This window comes from Octopus bimaculoides, chromosome 25, assembly GCF_001194135.2.
Source record: "Octopus bimaculoides isolate UCB-OBI-ISO-001 chromosome 25, ASM119413v2, whole genome shotgun sequence".
Taxonomy (NCBI): domain Eukaryota; kingdom Metazoa; phylum Mollusca; class Cephalopoda; order Octopoda; family Octopodidae; genus Octopus; species Octopus bimaculoides.
Window position 1 is genome coordinate 6,671,541 of NC_069005.1, and position 21,083 is coordinate 6,692,623.

General features: G+C 39.2%; 2 protein-coding genes across 5 annotated transcripts in view; one reads left to right on the plus strand and one right to left on the minus strand.

The window, feature by feature from the left end:
• LOC106873020 (glyoxalase domain-containing protein 4) overlaps window positions 1–8,599 on the plus strand; it is a 21,090-nt gene extending 12,491 nt beyond the window's left edge. Inside the window, exons 6-10 of the mRNA XM_014920221.2 lie at window positions 475–554; window positions 2,005–2,091; window positions 3,220–3,333; window positions 5,181–5,267; window positions 6,568–8,599. Of these exons, the coding sequence (XP_014775707.1) occupies window positions 475–554; window positions 2,005–2,091; window positions 3,220–3,333; window positions 5,181–5,267; window positions 6,568–6,633 (434 nt within the window). The 3' untranslated portion in view covers window positions 6,634–8,599. The remainder of the gene's footprint in view (window positions 1–474; window positions 555–2,004; window positions 2,092–3,219; window positions 3,334–5,180; window positions 5,268–6,567) is intronic.
• LOC106873018 (ATP-dependent RNA helicase DDX19A) overlaps window positions 8,484–21,083 on the minus strand; it is a 22,523-nt gene continuing 9,923 nt past the window's right edge. For 3 of the 4 annotated variants that reach the window (XM_014920216.2, XM_014920218.2, XM_014920219.2), the window contains exons 3-12: window positions 18,981–19,137; window positions 18,280–18,418; window positions 17,445–17,537; window positions 16,154–16,256; window positions 15,059–15,176; window positions 13,770–13,938; window positions 13,255–13,489; window positions 12,043–12,205; window positions 10,958–11,146; window positions 8,484–8,670 (exon numbers count right to left, since the gene is read on the minus strand). In XM_014920216.2, the coding sequence (XP_014775702.1) occupies window positions 8,606–8,670; window positions 10,958–11,146; window positions 12,043–12,205; window positions 13,255–13,489; window positions 13,770–13,938; window positions 15,059–15,176; window positions 16,154–16,256; window positions 17,445–17,537; window positions 18,280–18,418; window positions 18,981–19,137 (1,431 nt within the window). In that variant the 3' untranslated portion in view covers window positions 8,484–8,605. Of the gene's footprint in view, window positions 8,671–10,957; window positions 11,147–12,042; window positions 12,206–13,254; window positions 13,490–13,769; window positions 13,939–15,058; window positions 15,177–16,153; window positions 16,257–17,444; window positions 17,538–18,279; window positions 18,419–18,980; window positions 19,138–20,212; window positions 21,019–21,083 lie in introns of those variants that run through there. The other variant, XM_052976682.1, reaches the window with a different exon arrangement.

Sequence of the window (21,083 nt, forward strand, 5' to 3'; positions counted from 1 at the left end):
AAAGACACCATTTCGAGCGTGGCCGTTTTCGTGCGGGTGACATGTAAAAGCACCCACTACACTCTCTGAGTGGTTGGTGTTAGGAAGGGCATCCAGCTGTAGAAACTCTGCCAAATTAGACTGGAGCCTGGTGTTGCCATCCGGTTTCACCAGTCCTCAGTCAAATCGTCCAACCCATGCTAGCATGGAAAGCGGACGTTAAATGATGATAATGATGATGATGAAACACTCACAACGCCCGGTCTGGGAATCGAAACTGCGATCCTATGACTGCAAGTCTGCTGCCCTAACCACTGGGCCATTGCGCCTCCTCTCTATCAGGACTAACCTGCAGCTAAACAGCATCATAACCTATCCTTAAAATAACAACAAACTTCTTGAATTTGTTTTGTCTTGAAGTAAATACAGAAATTTGTCGTCCCCCACTTCACCCTGCCTCCTTCCTCATCACCGTCTCCCCTCTTTGTTTGACAGATTTCTGGAGTCGACTCGTTGGCATGGCAGTTTATTGTCAGTCTGAGAAGAAAGCAGAGTTAGGCTTTGACGACACATACGTAAGTTGTCTCTCTTTTTGTCTATTCAGGATGAACCAAAAGTAGGTAAACAGTAGGTTGAATAGGGTTTCCGTGAAGGTTATTATTATAACCTGCATCGATAAAATTTTCAGTGCTTTGTATTGTATTACTATATACAATAAATATATAATAATTGTTTATTAAAATTTCATTGCATTAGTAAGTAATCTCAAAATAAATATCATTTACTGTCCACGTACTTTTGGTTCAGCCTCTGTGTGTGTGTGTGTGTGTGTGTGTGTGTGTGCTCAAAATAAAGAGTAGATAGACAGCTGGCAACTGATGAAGGGTCGTTCTCTGTTATTTGTCCTGCTTCCCATTTTTTGGGCAAGTGTCTTCTACTATACCCTGGGCCCACCAAAGCCTTGTGAGTGGATTTGGTTGACAGAAACTGAAAGAAGCCCATTATATATATGTATATGCATGTGTATATATATACACACATATATGTGTCTGTGTGGTGGTGGTGGTGGTGGTGGTGGTGGGGGTGCTATCTCTGCCTGGAATTTGAACTGCTTCCAAGGGGCTCCTTTTTCTCTTTTGCTCTGGATGAACTCTCTGTAGACTATGGCCTTTAGCATTCTTCATTTTTCCACGTGTGACATGGTTTGCATATCTGAACTGTCTGAGCAGCAACATGGGTTCAGTACCTGATGTGTTGATTTGCCAGAGGACTTCATTGTTGGTGATGTGTTCCATCCATGAAATATCCATGACAGATTGAAGTCATTGCTGGTGGAACCATTCCAGTGGCCTATACGACACCCAAATTTCTGACTCCTTAAACAAGAATAGTGATAACTGCTTTGTAAATTTTGCACTAATCATACATTCACTCTTGCACCTGCCCCTTGATCACTAATTGATGTAACATGATGTTACTACGAAATGAAGGTGAAGGTCACTCGTTCATTCTAACAACTGTACAATTATGACTAAACGATGTAATATGCTGCTGTTATTACTAGGCTGAAGGTGAAGGTCATCCATACACAGCCCTGCATGCCGCGCTAGCTGGTTGGTGTATTGTTTTAGCTTTTTAACATTTAAACAGGCCATATGTGGCTCAACCATTTTACATATTTTACGTTAAAACTGGTCAGATCTGGCCACTCACACCCACCCTACAATATCATTTTAATAAAAATAATTGAAATCTCAAAACTATTAAATACTGCATGATTAATTCAAAACTTTGAATAAATAAGGATTATATTTAACAGAGTAATCTGAACCCATTAATGAATGTAGTTTGATTTATCATTCTGCAATTTATTACAACTAATTAGAACCAATTAAATGTTTAGCATTTAAACTGCCCATATCCAGCCAAATGTCTTGATTGTGTGACTGTTAAGAAGTCCATCAAACATCCTTCCAAAGTTTCTACAGTGATGATTATCTCCTCTCTGTATTTTTTCTTCTCTAGTGTAACCTGGAACTTATAGAGATAGCAGAACCGTTTGACCGTGGCACCGCTTATGGCAGAATCGCCTTTGCTGTACCACGGCAAGAGGTAAGTCTTGTTGGTATTTCCTTTCTGTTATAATCCCAACCCTGTTGAAAGAAGTTCTTGGTCATATCTAAATGTTGAAGATGAGTTACTGTTGATCAGCCATGGGTGACCTGCAGCCCACGGGACGTTCTGAATCATCCTTTAACGTCTGCCTTCCCTGCTGGCATGGGTTGGATGGTTTACAGGAGCTGACCAGGGAGAAGCTTGCACCAGACTTCTGTGTCTGTTTTGGCATGGTTTTTACAGCTGGATGCCCCCTTCCTAACACCAACCACCCCCACAGAGTGGACTGGGTGCTTTTTACATGGCACCAGCACAGGTGAGGTCAGTTTTGGCATGGTGTTCTACAGCTGGATGCCCTTCTAAATGCCAACCAGTGTGGATGGCACCACCATGGGTAGGGTCACCAAGTAACTTGCAAGACAAGGAATTGTGAGAGGGGAGGGGGCATTGGAAGAGGGGATCTTGTGTCAAATGACGAAAGGTTCAAGTGTGACTGAGAGACAGAAACAGGTGTCTTGCTATAAAGGTGGAACATGGTTACCTGACCGAGAGAGGGAGAGAGTGGTAACGAGAAAGACACCTAATAAAAAAAATAACCTTGAATTTTTTGTAATAGTGCTGCACACCTGATGAAGAGCCATGTCTAATGCAATCTGTTTCTCGAGAAAGTTTGCTCGTGTGTTGTAGATTCATTAATTCGTTCACCAAGACACGTGTCATCTCCAGCCAGGGGGACAGCCTTGCCACCCCTGTCTCTTGACTCCTTCCAGTACCGTCCATTTGTTAATGGTCTCTGGTCTGTGAATTTTCTTTACTTGCTTATTTGAGGTGGCTGGACGGGAAAGAAATACAAGACGCTCGAGGGTGGAGGCTGTGGTGGATAGGTGTGGGCATTGAGGGTGATAGCAGATAAGTCAGGTGTTAACGACGGAGACACACACGATGGGCTTCTTTCAATTTCCTCCTACAAAATCCACTCATAGGGCTACAGTAGAACACATTTGCCCAAGGTGCCATGCAGTGAGATTGAACCCAAGAAAACATTGTTGAGAAGCAAGCTTCTCAATCACATAACCATACCTGTACCTATTGTTTTATTTTGATTGTTTTCTTTCTATTGTTCAGCTTTCAATCATTCAAAGAACTTTGGAGGAGGAACACGAAACTATCCTTACTCCTCTATTGGCGCTAGACACTCCTGGGAAAGCCACTGTGGAAGTTGTTATTTGTGCTGATCCTGTAAGTAATCTTGCTTAAAATAATATTTTTTTTTTACATGACCCCTGCAGGCGTTCCATTCCCTTCTTAGAGCTTAGATGGCAGCAAGTTGGTGGCAGTCATTAGAGCATCGGATATAATGCTTTGCAATATTCCTTCTGCATGAGAGTGGGGGTGTTTCCTATTCATATATATATATAATGCAAAATCTGAAACGTATTTAATGCTTTCAAAACAAGCACAAACTAGGCCTGTCCTGACTTCATTTATGTGGATCCTCTAACAAGGACTTAGGGCAGTTTGTTCTATTTGGCTCATGTTGAAAATTCTGGTACTGTGCATTACTTCTAAGCAAAACACTATATTCTCTTTTCCTCTCGTTGCTCACCTATTCTTCTACTTCCTCCCTTTACCACTCTCTCTCTTCCCTTTACACCGGCATGGTCACATGCTTCCGGTCAATAATCCTTTTCTTCCTTGGCTATCGCCGAGCAAACGCACAAACTACTTCGTCCCTTTCAAGTTCGTGCTTCACAGCGTTCATACACACATAATTTTTCTCGTCTGGCCGTAAAGCCTTTTCTGTTTGTTTTCCTGTCTTGTTTTTTGTCCGCCACTACATTCCTCCATGGCTCGATTTAATTTGCGTATACAAATTTAATCTGCGGTCCATGGGATGAGCCGTTTTAACGATGCGTCCTGCCCGAAGCTCGTCGAAACGCCGGTGTTAAAACGTGGGTAGCTGATGAAGTAGAATGTTCTCTATGTGGCTCGTGTGTTTTCTCGTTTACGTTTGTTTGCAATGTCCTGTACCCAGATATGCACCTATACATACAGGTGGATGTCAGTATGCACATACCTGTACGTATATATGCATATACTCATTTACTATTTGTTTTTATATATATATGTATATATATTCTTTTGTTTCAGTCATTAGACTGAGGCCATGTTGGGGCACCACCTAGAAAAATTTTTTATCAAATGTACTGACTCCAGTACTCGTCTTTTTTTAAAGACTAGTACTTACTCTATCAGTCCGTTTTGCTGAACTGCTAAGTTATGGGGGACATAACACACCAGCACCGGTTGTCAAACAGTGGCAGGGAGACAAACATAGACACAAAGACAATCGCTGACCAACTACACTTATATATTTTTTTTCTCTCCTTGTTTCTTTCTGTTGAAGAGCGTAGGCTCGAAACGTTAAAGACTTTCTCTATTCCCGAGCGTTATACTAATACATCCATTTGTTGTCTACACCACCTGTGTTCGTCTGTTGTTTTTTCGTGAATTCTACCATATATATATATATATATATATATATATATATATATATATATATATATATATATGCATATACATGTATACGATGGGCTTCTTTCAGTTTCTATCTACCAAATCCACTCACAAGGCTTTGGTGGGCCCAGGGTATAGTAGAAGACACCTGTCCAAAGTACCATGTGGATGGGAAGCAAGCGTCTTACCACACAGCCATGCCTATCCATTCTCTACCATATGCTGAACCAGCATGGCAGAGTAGGCTTCGCAAACCAGTTTGACCTCAAGCTCAAATTCAAAGCCTCCGCATCAGACCATGGTTGATGGAGAGAACATGCTGAGGCCTTCATCCTGCAGTGGACTGAACATGGGCAATTCAAGCCAATGTACACACAGGCACACTTAAATAGACGGATAAATATATAGTTCAATACTTCAGTTACAAACTCTTTTCCTACTAAAAAGGAATTAAGAAATGTGGCAATGGGCCTAACCTGAAGAAATCCTTATTTGAAGTAGTCTTGAAGGGCTGAGATGAATTCCTTTTGTGAGAAATGGTTTATGTTTTCTTGTACTTTGTGTTGCAGGACCATCATGAAATCTGTTTTGTTGGAGATGAAGCATTTAAGGAGCTCTCAAGAATAGACACCAATGCTCCTTCTCTCCTGGCCAAGGTAAGCAAATTGGACAATTTGTTCTGCTCTAGTCATTGTTACCGAATGAAAGATTCGCAGGCGCAGGCTGTGTGGTAAGTAGCCACAGACACAGGAGTAGCTGTGTGGTAAGTAGCTTGCTTACCAACCACTGTGTGGCACCTTGGGCAAGTGTCTTCAACTATAGCCTCAGGCCGACCAAAGCCTTGTGAGTGGATTTGGTAGACGGAAACTGAAAGAAGCCCATCGTATATATGTATATTTGTGTGTTTGTTCCCCCAACATCGCTTGACAACCGATGCTGGTGTGTTTATGTCCCTGTAACTTAGCGGTTCAGCAAAATAAACCGATAGAATAAGTACTGGGCTTACAAAGAATAAGTCCCAGGGTCGATTTGCTCGACTAAAGGCGGTGCTCCAGCATGGCCACAGTCAAATGACTGAAACAAGTAAAAGAGTATATCACTGTCGTTGTTCAATACTCACTCTTTGACGCTCGCATGGGGTGAATGGAGTTTGTTGAGGCAGAATTTTTACAGTTGGGTGCTCTTCCTGTCACCAAATTATGAAATTGTTTCCAAGCAGGGTAAGTACTTCCTCATAGTAGGACATGTTCTCATGGAAGACTGGAGGCAGGCACTATTTGCATGTGAACGTTTGTTTATGTATGTGCCTCTCTGTCTTGATAATGTGTGATTCTTATAAATGAAGGTCATTCATTTCTGGTATTTTGTTAAGTTTGGGCTAGCAGGGAAATATCACCCCCTGGCCACATAGAAAGCCTGCTTCAATAAACTCCATCTGACCCATGTTAGTTAGTTGGCATTCCTTTGCTTACGACGTCGAGGGTTCCAGCTGATCCGACCAACGGAACAGCCTGCTCGTGAAATTAACGTGCAAGTGGCTGAGCACTCCACAGACACGTGTACCCTTAATATAGTTCTCGGGGATATTCAGCGTGACACAGCGTGACAAGGCTGACCCTTTGAATTACAGGCACAACAGAAACAGGAAGTAAGAGTGAGAGAAAGTTGTGGTGGAAGAGTACAGCAGGGTTCGCCACCATCCCCTGCCGGAGCCTCGTGGAGCTTTTAGGTGTTTTCGCTCAATAAACACTCACAACGCCCGGTCTGGGAATCGAAACTGCGATCCTATGACCGTGAGTCCGCTACCCTAACCAGAGGGCCATTGCGCCTCCACCTGACCCATGTAAACGTGGAAAAAATGAATGCTAAAACGATGTTGACAGTATGTGTGTGGCATATGCATGTGTCCGTATACATGTGTATAACATTTCTGATTTCCTCTCATTCTTTCTGCAGGCAATAGAAGGAGATAAAAGTGAAGAATGGTTTGAAAAGAAAGGACAAAGTAAGTTCGAAGGCTAAGAGAACAAACTGAAGACTGACTGAAGTTTTTTTTTTTGTTTACATGAAGTATTTGTAACAGGACACAATTGATTAATTTTTATTATTATCATCCATTTGGGTTTGATGTAACTGACTGATCCCATTTCATAAACATGGAAGGCGTGAACAGTCAGCTACACAATCAAGCCTACTTATAATATTTTCTTGTGTAGGTAGAAGACCCCAAATTTGGGAGGGATGTTTCATTATATTGACCCCAGAAAGATGAAAAAAAAGCAAAGTAGATCTCAGTTATGTCCCTTTACGTTCTTCAAACCCAGCTGGTGGTTGACTAGGATCTAATCAAAATTACTAGCCTTGTGTCTAAATTAGAAATTATTATTATTATTATTATTATTATTATGGCAGCAGCAAGCTGGCAGAATTGTTAGCATGGTGGGCAAAATGCTCAGCAAGCATTTCATCGTCCTTTATATTCCGAGTTCAAATTCTGCAAAGGTCCATTTTTGCCTTTTGTCCTTTTGGGGTTGATAAAATAAGTACCAGTTGAGCATTGGGGGTTGATGCAATTGACTTAGCTCCCCACTAAAATGCTGGCTTTGAGCCAAAATTTGAAATCAATAATTGTTATTATTGAGGTTTAAGGTGGTGAGCTGGCAGAATCGTTAGCAGGCCAGGCAAAATGCTCAGCTGCATTTCACCCATCTTTACGTTCTGAGTTCAAATCCCACTGAGGTTAACTTTGCCTTTCATCCCTTCAGGGGTCAATAAAATGAGTACCAGTTAAACACGGGGAGGGGGGGTGTCAGTGTAATCAACTAGCCATTCCCTTCTATCCCCCCACAAAAATTTCAGTCCTTCTGCCCATAGTAAAAAGAATTATTATTATAGCAGAATCAGTTGATTGACAAACTAATTTGCAAATTTTTTTTTGTAACTTTTGAATTTAATTCATTTTAAGGCACACCTGTCGTCCATGTTAATATTTTGTGAAGGGGTTTGGCAAAAAAAAAAAAAAAAAAAAAAGGACTAAGCCATCTTGCATTTGAGATTGAAGAGATTTTTTTTTTAAATTTGAATAAAGTTTTTGGGTAGGATAAACATTTTTAATTATTTTTATATATACTCAACATTTTTTTTTTTAAGGGTAAAGGATATGTGTGCTTTAAAAAGGGAAAATCTATATGAAACTAAAAGAAACCAAATTTTTATTTTATTCTATGGAACTTTCAAAACAAATTTCTCATTTTGGGGAGGTTGAGATAGAGGTAAAGAAGGATTCCTTTCACCATAACATAGAAAATAGTGGCCACTTTCTCCCAACCAAGAAACCCTTGACATAAAACGACAGTTTTGTCTTGTGTATCACGTTATGTTTCTCTCTCATCTATGTATTATATACGAAACACATCCCCCTTTTTTTTTTTTTTAAACAATTAGAGTAACTTGGGTCTTACGGAAATTTTATATCCCTCAGAATGTATGAAACAAGGTCCAATTAAAAGTCTGAAAAACAAGCATGGATGTTTAAAACAAATTCATGAAAATGCTTTAGACAAGCAAAGAATTACAGGGAACCCCCTTTGCCTGTCCCCTGTATCACATGATACACAGAAAATATTTCCCCAGCCTCCATACATCATATATATTGATACACATTCCTAATTTCAGAGTAACTTGGGACATATGAAAGGAAAGCATATATTTAACTCAGAACCTATGAAACAAGGGCATGGATGTTTGGGGCAAACTTATGAAAATGCTTTGGAGACAAAGAGTTAAATATCTGATTTTAGGGTCCTGGGCTTAGCTCTATCCAGTCAACAAGACTCTGATTTACAAAAGAATTGTAAGAAATAGTGGAACACTTCTTTTTGTTTTTTTTTCAATAATACAATTTAATATAATGTATGGTGGTATTATGGTAGGGAAAAAAATACATAGATTTTATTTTTGTATTTCAATAAATGCTGTCTCAACTGAATCACTGTCAATTCTCACTTATCTTCTCCAACTCATCGACGTCATTAGCATCAAGTTTCAAGATTGTTCGTGCTGTGAAATTAGAAAACATTATTTCGTGTCAATTAATTAACAAGGGGAGAGAGAGCAAGTCGATAATTACTGAAAAATGCATTGATTAATAACAGGCGAGCTAAACCATACAAAGACCAATAATCTCCTTCTCCTGCACTTCCTTCAGGTTGGGTAACCATGTATCTCCTTTGCAGCAACACACCTGTTTCTGTCCTCATTTCTGATCTCTCTCTCTCTCTGGCCAGGGTAACCTTGTTCCTCATCTACAGCAAGACACCTGTTTCTGTCTCACTATAACTTTTCATCATCTACTTTTGCCAATGCTACCTCCCCCTCTCAGACTTTTGTCTTGCAGGTTACTTGGTGACCCTGTCAGTGTAGGTGCCACTTAGAAAGCATCCAGTCCACACTGTAAAGTGATTGGCATTTGGAAGGGCATCCAGCTGTAAAAACCCTTGCCAGTGCTTGTGCCATGTAAAAAGCACTAAGTCCACTCTGCTGAGTGGTTGGTGTTAGGAAGGGCATCCAGCTGTAAAAATCCTGCCAAAACAGTTACAGAAGTCTGGTGCAGGCTTCTGCCTGGCCAACTCCTGTCAAACCATCCCACCCATGCCAGCATGGAAGGCAGATGTTAAGCAATAATGATGATGTAGTCATCTGGCTTGCTCCATATAACAAAAACCAAAGCACACACTACTGTCTTTACACACTTTAAGTATTCACACTGGTCATATTCTATCAACATCATCATCTGTCTGTTTCATATTCAAACCAGCAGTTATGACAGTACAGAGGATGAATCTTGTGATATACTAGAAATAGCAGCCAAACTTCCTTCAAATCACACCCTGCTATACTTAAAACAAACATGGATAGGTTGTGTGTGTGTGTGGTTAAGAAGTTCACTTCCCAACCACATGATTTACAACTATCACACAACATCAAGACAGAGACACAAACACAGACAACGTCAAGACAAAGAGACACAAACACACACAACACCTACATATATCTTTTGTGTTATGCTTTGAAGCAATGCACAATACCAGAATTTTTGACTTGAATCACATACAACAAACTACTCCAAACCCATATCACAATATCTTTTCACTTCCTCGTCACTGGACTATCATCTCTTCGGCCCCATGAAAGAGTGTTTGAGAGGCAAACATTATTCCAGTGACGAGGAAGTGAATACTGTAGTGAAGAAGTGGCTCAAAGGACAGCCAACAGAATTTTACGGGGGCAGGGATACATGGGGCAAGGGTACATGGTCTTATTTGAAGGTAGAACATTGCTATTGAGAGAAACGGTGACTATGTTGAGAAGTAGGGATGTGATTCACAGAGGACCAGCTTCATTTTGATGTATGATACATGTTCCTGTGTTGGTAATTATACTGGTCCTAAACAAAATAGCATTGCTTTTTGACTCCCCCTCGTACATATACACACAAACACATGCTTGGCAGCAATGATTTTGTTTCGTGTTTCCTGTAAATGCACATTCTACTCACTAGTTCGACAAGTGATGATGGTGGATGATAAAGTAACAAAGGCTGACATCAAGAAGGGCATCTGGTTGCAGAAGAATGCCTTAGGAAGCAGCTTCAACCAACTGAAGCAACCAATGGAAAATGTGGCCATCATAATCGATGATGATTTCTCAGATCCATTTATTTTCACCCTTCCAAAACCAATAAATTAAGTGCAATTCTACAAGTCTCCTGCCCTTGATATAATCTAGTTTTAAAACAGCGTGGCCCTTGTGCTGTTAGGAGAAAAAGCAATAAAATAAACACTGTAATAAAATTTTTTCATCTTTTTCTCTCTGGTTAGTTAGTAAATATTTCCTATTTGCTTCTATCTAGAAATCAAAGGAAATGACTACTATTCCCTTCAAACTTTGCTTCTGTGACCTAGATATCTATGTTTTGAAACTGACCTATTTTCCATAACATTTCAGATAGATTCAGCACTGAAATATCGTTGAAGCAAATATTCTGTTCAATAGCACAGATTTGCTTGTCAGTTGCTTAACCCGTAACCACTTGAGCATGTTCCTTAGTGGCTGATGTTATGTGCATCCCTGATCATGAGCAGGAGTAGTGGGGGAACATCATAGCCATGTGTTGAAGAGAGGGATTCTTTGGGGTTTGAATAAATGGAACAAAACAAAATTTGAAGGAAATATTAGCCATTTTCCATACTTTCTTGGGGTCAGCAAATAGGAAAGAACAGTTGCTACCCAAAGACAAAAATTATGTTATACAATGGTCATAGAGTGAAGAAAAGGAAGAACTTACCAAAATGTCTCTCTATTTCATGAAGGATGTTCAAGGTATTTCTGCTGACCATGTTCAGGGCAATGCCATCCTTGCCAAACCTTCCAGTACGCCCAATACGGTGAAGGTAAGTTTCAAAATCTGGTTTACCATCTTGCAAAGTTGGCAGATCAAAGTTAACAACCATAGTTACTTGGGCAACATCAATTCCTGAAAATGGTTTTCAGGTGTTGTGGGTGGCAAGGAGAGAAAAACGAAGAAATAAAGAAGGAAAAGAATGATTTTGAAGGAGAGAAAAACGAAGAAATAAAGAAGGAAAAGAATGTCTTTGAAGGAGAGAAATAAAGAAGGAAAAGAATGATTTTGAAGTTGTCTTTGAAGGAGAGAAAAACGAAGAAATAAAGAAGGAATATAGTCAAGAAATCTTATTGCATGTCTTTAACCTATTGACTAGTACTATGCCAACACATTTCAACGAAACCATGTCAGTGACTAGTTATAGAGGACAAAACTTCTTGATACAAAATAAAAATTATATTAGTTATTATAGTTTAATCTGATTAACTCTTTTGTTACCATATTTCTGTTGAAATACATTACGTTTGTTTTAATTTGTTTTCAAAATAATGAAGAATTTAGTCAAATAACTGTCAACATTAACCCTTTTGTTATTGTATTTCTGTTGAAACACACAGACTTTGTTCCAATTAATTTTGAAATTAATGAAGAATTTAGCAAAATAACTTTGCTGTTAATAAACTGGTGTTTGGAACATAAATTAGCAAGAAATTGAGATGAGAGGTTTTAATTTGTCTGACTTTAAAACCGGAAGTTTGTTTAACAGAACCAAGGGCGATCTTGAGCGGGTTGGTATCATTAGTTCCATTAGATTTTGAATAACAAAGTTCGAACATGAATTCTCTGTGTCTGTCCATTTGTCTGCGACAACAAATTTTCAATACCACAAAGATTGGTAGTAGCAGAAACGGTTTTTGCATCCAATAAACTAAAAGTGAGCCCAGCGCTACAACGGATATGAATAAAGAAACTAAGAAACGGTAAAAAAACAGATGTGAAAACGGTAGAATTAAAAAGACTGATCTTACCTCGGGCAGCAACATTTGTTGTAATCAGGACTTTCTCGTTGCCTTCTCTGAAACGTCGGATGATGTCAGCTCTCTGATGGATTGGCAACTCTCCGCTTAGCAAGCCAACAGCGTGGCCATCACGACTCATCTTTTCAGATAACCAAGAGGCAGATTTTCTAGTCTGTAAAAAGAAGCAAAAGGTCACTCAATGAGGAGATGACAAGGGACTGGTCCCTGTGAGAAAGCATGTCAAACTAATTAAAATAGCAGCCATCCATACATACAGGCATGTCCTTTACGGCCGTTTCCCCAATCCCTCTTCCAACTGAGAGGCCACGTAAAATGCACTTATACCAGTGCCATGTTACTACACCTGTGTCTGCAGCACATATAAAGCACCCAGCGCACTCAGTAAAGTGGTTAGTATTAATAAGGGCATCCGGCTGTAGAAACTATACCAAATCAGACAACTGGAGCCTGGACAGCTCTCCAGCTCCTGTCAAACCGTCCAACCCATGCCAGCATGGAAAACAGACGTTAAGTGATGACGACGACAATGATGATGATAGTATATATTTCTTTATTGCCCACAGGGGGCTAAACATAGAGAGGACAAACAAAGGGATTAAGACTATTACATCGACCCCAGTGCGTAACTGGTACTTTTTTTTTAATCAACCCCGAAAGGATGAAAGGCAAAGTCGACCTCAGCGGAATTTGAACTCAGAATGTAACGGCAGACGAAATATCGCTAAGCATTTCACCCAGTGTACTAACGTTTCTGCCAGCTCGCTGCCTTGATGATAATAGTATATTTATTAACTTCATCATCATTTTAACATCCACTTTCCCATACTTGCATGGGTTGGATGAAGTTTATATTATGTCAGATCTTCTACACCCAGATGCCCTTCTTGTCACCAACTTCAACTGTTTCCAGGTAAGATAGTATTTCCCCGTGCCCAGATGATATGTTTTTTGCAGAATATTGGAAATGAACGGCACTGGAGAGAAAGGGACAGTACAGTAATGGTTTAAATGTCTTTGATTAACGACAGGCAGACAGGTAGGTCAGCAGACAATGAACTAGAGGGACAAATGGAAGAAGAAGTGAGAGAGAAAACATTATACAAATAACATTAAGAAGGCAGGATAGGGAAAAAGGATGATGAGAACCAAGCAGGGTCTGAACAACTAAAAGTCAGTAAGGCTAAGCAGAACATCACTCACTTTACAGAAAACAACAGCTTGTCCAATGGATATTGAACCGTAGATGTTGGAAAGGGCCTTAAATTTATCATCCTGGCTCTGACATTCAATGTAATATTGCTTGATATTGTCAAGGGACTCCTCTTCTCGACGCAGCCTGATAGTGACAGGATTTGGGATGATGTCTTGTGCAAATTTCATTACTTCGGCATCGTATGTGGCAGAGAAAAGTAACATCTGGCATTCTCCTAAATGTCTACAATAGAAACAAAAACACAAAAAAAAAATAATAGAAACAAAACAAAAACAAGGCAAAGAAAAATTGGGAAATCTATAAGAGAAATGAGAATATTAGAAATTATATAGCATCCAGTATACTCTGTAGAGTGGATGGCATCAGGAAGAACCAGGCTTCAATAGATAAATAATGACAACTAGTGCTGGTGTGTTCATGTCCTTGTAACTGAGAGGTTCAGCAAAAGAGATGAACAGAACAAGTACCAGGCGTCAATAGATAAATAATGATAGCAACTTACCGTTGTATCCGGATGGACTGGTCTTTATGGCCCTGTGTTGCAATCATTACATCAGCCTCGTCTAATACAAAAACTGAAATCTTTTGCAAGTCAAATGCATTAAATTTCCAACCCAGATCCAACGCAGTGCCGGGAGTCCCAATAACAATTTGTTCAGTAAAGATTTTATCTGGAATCAGACAAACGGAAATTCATTAAACATTGGATTTTGCCCAGATGATGGCAATATTCCTGCAGGCATCTCTTCTTGCTAGCAACAATCACCCATGGGAAAACAAAAATACCCTTCTCATTTTAATATCCACAGCGAGCTGGCAGAAACATTAGCACACAGGGCGAAATGCTTAGCAGTATTTCATTTGTATTTATGTTTTGAGTTCAAATTCTGCTGAGGTTGACTTTGCCTTTCATCCTTCCGGGGTCGATAAATTAAGTACCAGTTGCGAACTGGAGTCGATCTAATCAACTGGCCTACCTCCTCAAACATTTTGGGCCTTGTGCCTAGAGTTAAAAAAAATATCCACTTTCCCATGGTTGCATAGGTAAGATGGAATTACGTTGAGGCAGATTTTCTGCAGCTGTATGCCTCTATTGTTGCCAGCCCTCACTTGTTTCCAAGCAAGGCAATAATTCATCCATGGATAGATTATGTTTTTGCAATATATAGTGGTGCATTGTGTTTATGAACAAAACACTTCATCTTGCATTGCTTTGCAATCACTTCGACACCTGATGCGTGGTACGCAGTGTACCTGTCCAGGTAACATTGATTTGATGGAGAGAGAGAGAGTGATCTAATGTGCAGCACAAACATTTGACCACTATAAACAATTCGTTTGTGATGGTCATTTGGCAAAAGCTGAACGCTCATACATTGTCTTTGAGAGGATGAGTCCATCATGTGTGTGTGTGTGTGTGTGTGTGTGTGAACTTCAGGGTAGTTACCCAAAGCCAGGAACTCTTCAGCAGCCCCCTCGTATATATCTCACATCATTATTCAATGTGGTATTCACTTGTCTTTTTTACAACACTAAAGGATCAGGTTTCAGCAGCCATATTTGCACCCACCCCCAACTTACTAGATCACTAAATGGGGTTTGTAATTCAAATGAAGAGGGCTCAAACTGAATTTTTTAACCCATGCTCCCATACTGTAGTACCATGGGACTACTGTAGAGGATTGTAGCCTCAATCTTGCTCATGCTTCTATACAAATCAAAATCAGAAGGTTTAAAAAAAGGTAGGGACTGGACAGGTGAAAGAAAGGATGAGTAAAATATTAGAAATACCTCGTTCCGTTCCTCGGACAGCAAATCCAATTTTCACATCGGTCATAAATTTCGCCATTTTGATAGCTACTTCACCAATTTGAATGGCTAATTCATACGTAGGTGCTAAACACAGACACTGGAATTAGAAAAAGAAATTGTAAGAGGAGGAATGATGATGATGATCAATTTTGACACAAGACCAGCAACTCCACGATGGAGTTGTCCTGTTCAGGGGGGGGGGGATTTGTGATCTCAGTTACTTGCATGCCATGGAAACTGGTTAAGCAGCCCTATGAGCCTTAGGACTCAAGACAGTAATGTTGACCAGTATATACAACAGTAGCCAGGCCCATCAATAACACTTTGAGAGAAAGAGAGATATAGAGAAAGAGAGAGGGAGTGCTCTATTTATTGGCAGGCAATCTCACAATACAGACTATTTGCTGGCAGACAGACTCATAGTAGAAACTCACAAATAGAGACTGTTCAATTTAATGGCAGGCAGACTCACAGAGATTACTCTGTTAGGTGATAGACTCATAGTAAGTAGAGACTCACAAATAGAGATTTATCTATTAGCCGGCAGACAGACTCGTAGTAGAGACTCACAAATAGAGATTTATCTATTAGCCGGCAGACAGACTCGTAGTAGAGACTCACAAATAGAGATTTCTCTGTTAGCTGGCAGACAAACTCATAGTAAAGACTCACAAATAGAGATTTCTCTGTTAGCTGGTTGGCAGACACACAATAACTGAAATCCAGCTGGGTTCCTTTACAGGGGTCAGAGTAATGGCTAGCATTAGCCTGTATAACATATTTTCACAAACCCCTTTTTCTACAAAGATCATGGACCCTGCTGCTCACCTCTTTGGTTTTCACTTAGCCAACATGGACAGCACAACAACAAATAAACAATGAAAAGTGATGCTGATGATGATGATGATGAGGAAGATAATGGAGATAGTAATGATGGTGACAGTGATGATGATGATAAATCAAGCTCACCAAAACGCCATGTTCAAAGTTAATTGGGAGCTTACAAAGTGGAAATAAAAAAAGAAAAAGAAAAGAAAATAACAAAAAAAAACCTAGTAGGTACATATTTTTTACCTGAGGGTATTTGAGGTTAACATCTACTCTACTTAGCATGGTGAGAACAAAGGCAGCTGTTTTTCCAGTTCCACTCTGAGACTGTGCAATCATGTTTACAGGGCTGACAACAGAGAGAATAAACATGAAATACAAATACATAAATATATATATATATATATATATATATATATACATATATAAAATACTGAACAGAAAACAAACACTACCCCATGACATCACACTATAAACTCCTTGTACGATGATGATGATGATGATGTCCCTTGATGTCCATTTTCCATGCTTGCATGAGCTGGGTGGGAATTTTGCTGAGGCAGATTTTTCTATGGCTGGATGCTCTTCCTGTTGCCAACCCTCACCTGTTTCCAAGTAAGGTGATCAGGAATTTCCCCATGACCAGAAAATGTTTCCATGGATGATCAGAAACAATGGACATGGCTTACATGACAGTGACACACATTTACAACTATGTCAAGGTAAGGAAACACTAACATACACACACGTTCATCATCATCATCGTTTAACGTCCGCTTTCCATGCTAGTATGGGTTAGACGATTTGTCTGAGGACTGGTGAACCAGATGGTTGCACCAGGCTCCAATCTGATCTGGCAGAGTTTCTACAGCTGGATGCTCTTCCTAACGCCAACATGTTATCTGTTGAAATATGTGAACTATGGATTGGGTTGAACCAGAGAACACCATGATTCTTATATTTCTGCTTTGGTTTATTTGTTCTGGTATGTTGTTCAGGGTTGGGACAATTTATTGTGCTATAAGCATCATTTTAATGTTCACTTTTCCTTGCCTGCATGGGTTGGACAGAATTTTGTTGCAGCGGGTTTTCTACAGCTGGATGACTTTCCTGTTGCTAACCTTCGCTTCTGTACAAGTAAGGTGAATATTTTACTAAGCCCTGTAAAAGAACTTGGAAGGTTGGGTCTCCAAACAGGCCTTTTTACAATACCCTTAAAGCTAGGAACTTTTCAGCATCTCCTTTGGTGTATATACATATATCTATAAAAGAGTGGGTGCTGAAAATTTCCTGTCTTTGGATAAAAGAAAATATGGAAGGATCAGTTAATTATGATTTTATTGAACATATTCCTTTCTCAGACTCACACACTTATTGCAGTGGTCCTTCAGTTTTCCTAAGCCCTGTAAAAGAACTCAGAAAGCTGGGCCTCCAACCAGGCCTTTTGCGATACCCTTAACACCAGGAATTTTTCAGCACCCCGTCATACAGAGAAATGTTTTCATTGGTAAGACAAAACGAGCTGAAGTATACTTACGGGTTGGCTAGTAAAGTTGGCAAAGCAGTTTCTTGAATTTTTGAAGGAGCATCAAATCCCATTGCATACACACCTCGAAGAAGTTCAGGTTTTCTGTCGATAAAACACAGTTGTACAAGATTAATCGTTCATCATTTAAACTTACAATTTTCTGGACTGTCAATCCTAACTTCTGTGTATTTGCCTGCTCATACACGAGACAATCAATAAATTGATTTGCTGAATGAGAATTGAGTAGTTATATACCCTCTCTACATTTAGTCTACAACAAATTTCGACATAATCATAATCTATAACCATCTAAAAGATATTTGTAGAAAATTTCATTGAAAAATATCCATTTTTCTGAATGTTACAAGTATACAAGGTTGACTCGTGTGAATTACCCTAAAAATTTTTCAACCAAACAAATTCTGATATTGTTGTAATCTACACCAAGAATTTGTAAAAAAATTTAATTGAAAAATATCCGTTTTTCTGAATGTTACAAGTATACAAGGTTGACTCGTGTGAATTATCCTAAAAAATTTTAAACCAAACAAATTCTGATATTGGTCGTAATCTATACCAAGTATTTGCAAAAGATTTCATTGAAAAATATCCATTTTTCTGAATGTTACAAGTATATAAAGTTGACTCGTGTGAATTACCTTAAAAATTTTTAAACCAAACAAATTCTGATATTGTCGTAATCTACACCAAGTATTTGTAAAAAAATTTCATTGAAAAATATCCATTTTCCTTACAGTTATGAGGAAACAAAGTGGGTAGGGGGAACAGGGTGTACTTGTGTAGCAATGCTACAGTGAAGCAGAAGATAGTTATGTTTACTTACAGATTCAAGTCATTGAATGTCTTGACAAAATACAATGGAGAACGAGGGTCTTTCCTCAACACTTCAAGATCTGTCTTTGTGGTAACCAATTTAGATCGAAGAATTTTACGCAAATATGAAGCATCTTCCTTTGTGGCTTCTGAAATGCCAAAATATACACACAATTGTTTATACATGCTGCTGTTGGTTTTTTTTATACACAATGGAACCTAAAATCATATACACATCACATTATTATCATCATCATCGTCGTTTAACATCCGTTCTTCTATGCTTGCATGGGTCGGGTGGAGAGTTTATTTGTGGTAGATTTTTCTACAGCTGGATACCCTTCCTGTTTCCAGCATAGGTGCCTTTCACATGTCACTGGCACTGGCCACGACCATGATTTCACCTAGCTTGATGCATCTTCTCAAGCCCAGCAAATCGCCAAAAGTCCCAGTCATCTGTACACTCATTCCACTTTGTAAAGTGCTTTAGAGTTAGGAAGGGCATCAAACCACAGAAACCACACCAAAGCAGACAGTAGAGCCTGGCACCCTCCTCTGGCCCCTCCAGCTCCCATCCAACTCATTCCAGCAGACATTAAATCATGATGATGGTATGACCTTGCTGACTTTGACTGCCAGTCCCGTCCAGTACCACCCCTAGCCAGTCGGTTATCTGTCCTCCCGCTATAACTAATATAATAGTCATCTTACCAACATCATCTTCTTCAGGATTATCCGCTGCAGGCTTCACTGTTGTGGATGATGATATAGTTGTAGAACTCTGATTAGGGGCAGCTGTTGGGGTGCTGTTTGAATTCTGGTTCAGTGTGGATGTGTTTTCATTCTTCTTCAGAGTCATCTCACTCACCTGCAGTAAATAACAATTATTATTATTATTATTATTATTATTATTAATCTTATGGAAAGCAGACGTTAAACGATAACAAAGCTAGAAAACATTATGATCAGACATTTTCTCTTATTTTATTTCTTTTCTTTAAAAATCATCATCATTATTATTAACTAGCTGGCCCCGTGCTGTCAAAAATGACAGCTAATTGTAGCATCATCATCAGAGTCAGTACATATTGTAAAGCTGAGTTTGTGTTTGGTTTGTGTGTGTGTGTGTGTTGCAATTCTAGACCTGTCACCACGACTGAAATTTCGGGCGTTACAGTTTTTTTCATAAATGGCTTTCGTTTCGTCCTGTGATTTCTTCAAATGTTCTCTGGCAACCTCAGTAGCTTTGGAAAGTCGGTTTCGAAAAGTAGACACATGGTCTAGCAAGTTCAAGTGGGATTCAGGGCTCTCAGAAGGGCTTGGCTTAATGCTAACATGTGGATCAGACAAAACCTTGGACCCTGCTAAATCATTTCCAATAAGCAAGTCTACACCTGAAACTGGGAGAGTTTTCTTAACACCAACTTTCACCAAACCAAACCAAACACAAAATCTAACTGCAAATCAACAAAATGAAGAGGTGCATTTGAAATTCCACTAATAACCTTTAATAAAACATCAGAGTTAGCAGACGACACTTCCGAGAAAGGAAGAGTACCTTCCAACAATAGAGAATGGAGTGTGCCCGTGTCCCTCAAAATAGTAATGGGTCGTAATGTGGACTCACCCTCAAGTGAGACAAACCCTTTCGAAATGAAAGGCAAGTATCCCTCCTCGTTGTTAATAATGTTGGAAATAGGCTGAGACTTGATATTCACAAAAGAGTGTGGAAAGGGTTGTGACTGATTTTTTAACTTGAGCTTTTTACACTCAGAAATCAAATGGCCTGACTTTCTACAATATCTACAAATAATTGTTGAATGAAAATTTGAATCAGATTTAGAAACAAAAGGACTGGTTGACTTTCTTAACTCTGAATCACTGGACTTGTTAGGATTCGAACCTGACTGAGCTGAATAAATTATTTTACTTGTCCGACCTACCTCGAAATTATCCGGATGACAATAACCATACAGCTTGAACTCAGGTCCATGAGTAATAGAGTAATCATCTGCTAAACTAGCTGCCTCTTGTAACTGTTCTACTCTCTGCTCTTCCAAATAACATCTAATATCAACATGAACACACAGTTTGAACTCCTCTAATAATATAAGCTGCCTCAATTTGTGAAAATCTTCCCCAACTTCTTTTGACACACACCACCAATCAAACAAATTTTCCTTCTCCGTAGCAAATTCTACATACGTATCATCACTTCTTTTCTTGGACAGCCTAAATTTTTGTCTATATGCCTCAGGGGCCAGTTCATAAGCTTCTAGAATAGCCTCTTTGACCACCTCATAACTCAAACTTGCTTCGTTCGATAAAGCCAAATAGACTTCCTGAGCCCTGCCTTTTAAAACACTTTGTATTAACATTGTCCAATGCTCCACAGGCCATCTCAAATTTATTGCCACCCTTTCAAAATGAAGGAAAAATTTATCAATATCTTCTTCACTAAATGGAGGCACGAGTCTAACATTTTTTGCAACATCAAAATCTGTCTGACCACGAGGAGTGTCCAACTTTCTACTCTGTAATTCCATTTCTTTCAATTTTAATTCTTTTTGAATTTCCATTTCCCTTATTGCTTTTTGAAATTCTAATTCTAATTTCCTCAACTCAAACTCTTCTGTTTTCTCTGGTTTCAATAAAGACAAAGCCGAATCTTCGAAAATTTCTTCATCAACTAAATGTTCCAAAACCACTTTGAAAATCTCTTTCTTTTTCATGGTAGACTTAGCCTCATCCAGATCATAATGTTTGGCCAATAACAACAATTCTGATTTTTTTAAAATCCTTAATAGCTCCACT